The 7,066-nt window shown below is 31.5% G+C and overlaps 1 protein-coding gene across 1 annotated transcript; it reads left to right on the top strand.

Moving 5' to 3' along the window:
* The first annotated feature begins 6,216 nt into the window (after positions 1-6,216).
* Positions 6,217-7,053, top strand: LOC136799566 (biogenesis of lysosome-related organelles complex 1 subunit 5-like). Its single transcript, XM_067056288.1, has one exon. It carries the CDS (start codon positions 6,217-6,219, stop codon positions 6,658-6,660), a length of 444 nt encoding a protein of 147 aa, XP_066912389.1. The 3' UTR covers positions 6,661-7,053.
* The last annotated feature ends 13 nt before the right edge of the window (positions 7,054-7,066 follow it).

The raw sequence follows: 7,066 nt of genomic DNA, 5'->3' as shown, positions 1-7,066 counted from the left end.
TATTCAATAGAGGTGAGAATAAACATCAGCTGAATTCTCTCTTTTGTCTTTGTTGTTTCCGAAAGAGACAATTATTTGAGTAAATAATCCATCATAAGACGAACTTTGTTTTGAAATTTAAATGGTTATAACTCTGGATCAAAAAAAGATTTTAAGATCGCGATTTTACCAAAATGAAATCCAGTAACTTTTCTTCCACTTTGACTGAAAAACAATTTTTTGACAAAAAATCGGAAAAAAGGTGTACCTTAACACAGTTTCCATTTGTTGTTCCTTTGTAAGATGTTAAGACAAACCAATAACTTTTCTTCAGCTTTGCTTGGCATTCACTGGCATTCATTCATTCGATACTATGTGGCCTTTGTGTTTATCTTTTCCAGGTACTTAGCTTCCATTCTATAGAAGAGATTGGAGTGTTTTTTTGTTTTCTTTCCTTTTGTTCATATGCGTATTTTGGAGCTTCGATCGTGGTAGAGCTAAGGATTTGAATTTCCAAACTAACACTCAAATTTTGAAAAAAAAATTCGAATTCTGAAAAAACACATTGGAATTGTGAATAAAAACATTCGAATTCTGAATAAAGATATTCGAATTATGAATAAAAACATTCAAATTTTGGATAAAACCATTCAAATTTTTTTGGATTTGCTTTACCTACTTTAACTCTTTCTAAAAAATTCCGAGTTAGCTAACTCAAAAACTTGGTCGAAATTTTTTTTTGAAAAATAAAATTTGAGTTAATTTTAACTCGAAAAATATTTTTGGAAAAAAAAATATAGAGTTTAGAGTCGAGTGACGTCATAATTTGCACTTTTATGACGTCATAGTTTAGCTAACTCGAAAATCGCTAACTCAAAGTTTTCTAACTCGAAGATTCCGGGCCTCAGAAACAAATGGACCCCACATAATTCACTAACGTTATCATGATATATTGAAAATAAAAGTAGTTTAAAAAAATACCTAATAAAATGAAAACAATATATATAAGAGTTTTTACCAGATACTGACATGAATTGTAATTTACCAGAAAGAAAAGAACGAAACCAGTCAAGAGCTTTGCCACGAATGCCATAAAAATCGAGCTTTGACAGTAGAATTGAATGTTCGACGGTATCAAAGGATTTTTTCAAATCGATAAAGATCTGTCTCAGTTGAATAATTGGAACGTACGAAAACCAAACTGTAAAGGGTAGATAGAGTTAGAATGATCAAGAAAATTTATTCGCTGCTTGTGCATAAGTTTTTGGAAAATTTCGTTGATGGTTGAAAAAAGAGAAATGTGCCTGTAGTTTTTAGCATCAAATGGAGTGAGCCCTTATTTTTTAAGACGGGGATGTCTTTCGCTTCTTTGAGTTGACTAGGAAAGATACCAGTAAAGAATGAAAGATTTATGATATCTGCAAAGATTGAAGAAAGACTTTTCAGATTTGAGGAGATAATTCGAAAAGAAATGCTGTTCGGACCTGAAGCTTTATGTTCACTGAGAGATGAAATAACTTTGGAGGAAGTTGGAAAAGGAAGAAAGTGATTGAAGTTTCGATTGTCATTCTTCAGCCATTCTGAGAAATGATGAAGCGTAAGGAATTTCAGAGCATATCTTACCTGCAATAGTAAAGAAAAAGTTGTTAAAAGCTTCAGAAAGTTCTTCAGGATTAAAAGATAAAGAATCATTGATATTCAAGAAATACCATTATCTATTTTCAATGTTTCTCTCTCCACTATACAGTCCCTAAGTTGGAAAATATGATGATATTAACAGCTTAGGCCTATTTTCATCTTGCCAATAACCATGAAAATCTTTGAATAAATTGTTCACTTTCAATTCTCTTAGGAGCTTAGAAAGGAAATAATATTTTAATTTTGGGATCACAAAATGACAAACTGAAACTGGACAAACCAAATTGGAAGAAAAGAGAATAAGAGGATGATAATGAGTTAAGTATAATATTCTTTATAAAACCATATAGTGCCAGTTATTTGTCAGAAATTAGAGTTTTTTAACAATGAGAAATACAGATTTATAATTTATTTTCAATAAGTAAGGTAAGATTATTAATTTTGTATTTAATTCTCTTGAATTTTTTCTAACAACCTTATTAAACACTGTGAGCCTAACTTGTAAATCTCTGTAATAATAATAATCTTATTAAACTGAAGTTTTCAATAGAAACAATGGACTGACAGTTGGGTACTCAGAGAAGTTCACATTACTTGGATTAAATAATTCTAGATAATATAATGTTAATTAAAAATTACTTGTCAATAGATTTGTTACATGTGTATTTTCTTGTGTCCACTCTTATCTTGTCTTTTGCTCTTATTTGCATTTCATGTAGTCGTTGGGCTTGGAAATACACTTTAGTGTTTCTCTCAGGATATAGCAAAGTTCTCATTCCTTTTTGGCCATACATCAACAAAGTGATTATTAAACTATTCAAAGTTAAAGCAGCATGCTGGAAGGTCTCTTTGTCTACATCTTGCTGGAAGTTGACAATGGGAAATGTTACACTGAAAACAACTGTTAAAATGAACGTCATGTATGTCGACAAAATACCATCATTCATAACACTTGGGAGGTTTCGTCCTCGAAATGCTTGAACAGAGCATAGCAGTTGTATCACTAGAAATGATGCCATAATAATATTCATATGAAAATGTGTATTACAAACAGTTTTACGTGTCATTTTCAAAGAATTTTTAACATCTATCAAATTTACAGGGATTTGATGTATGGTGATCAGTAAAATTCCACTAATTGAGATCAGCAACAATAAAACAGTGAAGGCTTGCACCCATACCATTCGACTTCTTTGTGATGCTGTCAAACGCACTTTGCTTTGAAAAGCATGCAGCAGTTTTTGCATCTTAATGAGAATAATTCCCACACTGGTAGTGTATAGGATTGTATTAACAAAAAGTCTAGAAGTACAGTAGGCTTTTGTATTTTGTTGTGCTAGTAGAAAGATGCACATTACAGCAAATATAAGACAAATTAAAATCATGTGTATCATGGAAAGTAAGAAATCTGAAGTTTTCACAACGGAGTATTTCTCTTTACAATAAAGAGAATCAGTGTTGTACAGGTCAGAATGATTCCAATGATACACAAAGCCAGGGTGAAAATCCTCTCAGATTTGAAAACATCCAAGTTGGTATATGTATATGGATCAATACATTCAGTTCTTTTGCCATTGTCAATATTTAGTTCACCAGTGCAAGGAGAACAGGTTTCATTGTTCCCATGATTTACTTTTACGTGATTTAAAGGACATAGTTGACATTTCCATGAAAAGCCTTCCGTCACATTTCCAAAGGTTTTAAAGAAACCTGGTTTGCAACTCAAGTTAGGGCAATATGTAGGTTGACTTTTGAGGAATATTTTTAACCTTGGTAAATAATGTATCAAAAACTGGTTGTATATGTTGTAGTTATCTGCACTCATTAGTACACCCCATGAGAACGATACTTGTTCCTTGTGAATGGTCATAAGCTTCCTTTCATAAAATGAAAATGTTGATTTAGCTGCCTCTTTGCGATATTGGTAAAATTTTTCATAGTTTCCATATTTTATTGACTCTTTATACACATAATTGACGTTTGAAAAGTATGATGAATAAAGATACATAACTTTGTTAAAGACACCAGTTTTTAGTTCCACAGACCAATTAGCATATTGTTTTGGTACCAGGTTTTCATATCCAAGTAGTGCTCGGTGACGATCAATTAAAATTATCAGGTTATGAAAAGTCATCAAGCTATTATATATTATTCTGTCATATAAATTAATATCTTGCCCGATTATTTTTGTGTTTAGTTTTTTGAGATTCAAATTATTTTTGAGAAACTTTACTTGTTCTCCCTCTGTTCCAAACAGGATAAGTATAGGGTTCTTTTCCGAAAACCAGCTTTTTGTGAAAATTGTTGTGTTATGAAGGTTCTGTGTATCAAAAACTCTTGTATAATGTAAGCAAAATCTTTCACTGATAAATGTTTGTTTTGCTTTCTCGTAATATTTATTATAAAACGATTCCTCTGTCCCTTCTTTTTGTATTGATACAAGAAGTATATTTCTCCACTCAAAAGAATTTACAAAATTCTTTAGGAATTTGGTGGATAAACCATACTCGTATTCTAAGACGTCTTTGTAATATGTGTCTAAAATAGGGAGCCCATGTAGGGACGTTTTCAATAGGACTGTCATCTCTTTTGGCAGATATGTAAAAATTGCACCAACTGTTGAAGTCATGAAAGTGTCATTTTTATCACGAAAAAAGTATTTTTCACTCAAACTTAGATTTTCTATAATTTGCAATAATTTTTGTTCGTCCTCGCAAACATCAAAGTCAAAGTGTTGTGTAGTGAAGTTACTGTTGTATCTTGGAGGATATTCTTTTGCCATTGACTTCCATTTTTCTCTGTAGAATTTCCGTAAAAAACCAGCAACCCTATTCAGATCAGTTCTGTTTTCAGTTTTGTTGACACATTCTGAGTAAATGCCAATATTTTGAAACACAAATTGTCCTCTCAATTCAACAGTGATAGTTAGAAGAGCAATTATTAAAACAGTGTATGTCTCCTTCTTTGGCCTAAAGCCCATGGTTATGAGTTTCCAGGTATTTTCCAAATAAAATAGCTCCCCTTGTAAGATAACTGCTCGAATGAATTATTTTTTAAAGAATGTTTCCATAGCTTAAGTACTATTAATTAAATAAAAATGAAAATCAGTAGAACTTCAAATGAGGTCTTTTATCTTAAAAATTTTTTAGGCAACAGGTGGCTATCAATTATTTATACATAGTTCAAAAACTTTCTTTTAATTAAATCTAAGAATTTGATTTCTAGCCCTGTAGATATATCTAAGAATAATTAGAAACAGTACCAACGTCACAGCTACTTCCAAATTTTCTGTAAACGAACCCGATATCTACGGCTTATTTCAAAATTCATTGCTGTGGTGAAAAACATGAGATACACTCCTGGTACAGAGTACCTACACAACTGTGTTCTCCAAAACTGTGTATTTCAAATTGCTTTATTAAAGAGTCCCCTCATTATAGAAATTGATTATTTATTTATTTTTTTTTATTTTTTTATTTTCTGATTTATTAAATGTTGGTCTTTTATAGTTATAATAAAATGCTAATTAATACCAACTGGCAGAGAATACAATACTATAATAAAAATCATATAAAATAAAAGATTTTACATACATATTTTACAAAGACAAATATTTTTAAGGTTTAATTCTTTCAGCGAGGATTTGAAAAATCTTTTCTTTAATTTGGTTCCAACTTCGCTGATTCCCAAAAGCTTTGTGATGTCTCTAAATCACGAAAGTACTTTCTTTTTGCTTTCCTATTCAAATCTTACAACAAGATTTCTTTGTTTACGATATAAAGTTTTATGATGTGTGTTTCCAGTCGCTTTCGCTTTGTATTTGTTGAAGGTGCGAATCATAATTGCCTTTCGAACAGCTCAGGGATCGAATTAGCGTATCGCATTTCGCAATTCGCGATGCGTTTTTGGATTACTTACAAGCTAAAAATTGAAAATTGATCCATTTTAGGATGCCAAATCATGCTTATCAAAAAATTGCTATGCACTTTCTATCCCTTATTTCGATGCCTGCAGCTTAATTGTATTGATTTTGATATTTGATTTTGATTATTGTTTACCTTTACCCTGGTTCATTTTAAGAATCTCAGTTTTCCACACTATGACCAATCTCAACCTAACAGCCATAACTCCAGCCTTACATCTTAGGAAAATGGGCACTAATTCATCTGAATTTCTTAGTTGAGGAGGTTGAACCAACAACTTTGAAAATTTGGAAACGATAGATCTTATTGGAGTTTTTGATTTTTCTAAAATAGCGATGCATTGTGGGATTGTTTCGGGGGTATTACAATAGAAATCTCTTAGAAATTCCTCGAGGGAATTCTATTGTGATACCCCCGAAACAATCCCACAATGCATCGCTGATTTAAGGTCTATTTGAAAAAAAGCGTTGATTCAGGAACTTAGGAATTACTGACCACCTCAACAGTCAACATTCAAAAGTTATTTCAATTGTTGCTTCAATTCTAGCACTTCTCTTCAAAAAAGCTGTCAAAATTTAACTCCCTTATATAATTGAAATCAATTATATTCTCTTTTTATCTTTTAGCTACCAAGAACTTAGATAATATAAGATAATTACAAAATTAAAAGTTCAAAATGGCAGATGAAGTTGACATGATATGTAAAGATATGTTTAATGTATGTTCACGGTTGTTGAACCACAGAGCTGTCCTCAACGCAGAATCAAAATTTCTGGTCAAAGAGCTGGAAACAAAGAAAAGTCGCGATTCATCAAAAGTGTTTTGGGAGATAAACCAATCTATAGAAAAGGTCAAAGGCTTAGTACCCGAATGTGTTCAATTACTAAATGAAAAGACTCAGATAATTCACGGTGAAGTTGTAAAAGCAGCTTCTTCTGGGCTTGATATTCTTGATGACCGAAGCCCTGATTTAGAGAAAGTTCGTCTTGAACATAAAGCACAGAGGGAACAACAATGGGAACAATTTATGGTCGAGATGAGTAAAGCACAATCAGATGTTTTACAAAAACATGAACAACAAATGGCTCAGTTGCATTCTCAATTAGAAGTCAAAAGCTAACCTACTTTTGATTATATTTGGGGTCAGTGATGTTAATTTTGTGTAGGAAAGAGGAAAATTGAGGTGAATTGTCTCTCTCATTTTTATTGAGAGGGAAATGATACATCAAGATGATAGATAGTTTTGGCTTTTTAACTTTTCTAACCGGTCTATAAAGCTAATTGTTTTCAATTATTTTTTTCAACATTCAATAATTGGAAAGTCAGAATTGCTAATTGAAAAAAGACTTTTTTCCCTATCTCTGCTAAGCAGAACAATGTTGTTTCAATCAATTACTTTGAGTCTAATTTCTTTCAGAAAATTTCAAAGAACTTTTAGTTCTTTCAGACGATTTTTATACTATTTAGATCTTTATATTACTTAGATACTGTGAAATAGAATTATGAAGTTAAATTTGGTATTTTTT

This window comes from Clytia hemisphaerica, unplaced genomic scaffold (genome assembly GCF_902728285.1).
Source record: "Clytia hemisphaerica strain Z4C2 unplaced genomic scaffold, Clytia hemisphaerica genome assembly, whole genome shotgun sequence".
Lineage (NCBI taxonomy): Eukaryota > Metazoa > Cnidaria > Hydrozoa > Leptothecata > Clytiidae > Clytia > Clytia hemisphaerica.
The sequence above is the reverse complement of the archived record's forward strand: the minus strand, read 5'-3'. Positions and strand labels throughout refer to the sequence as shown.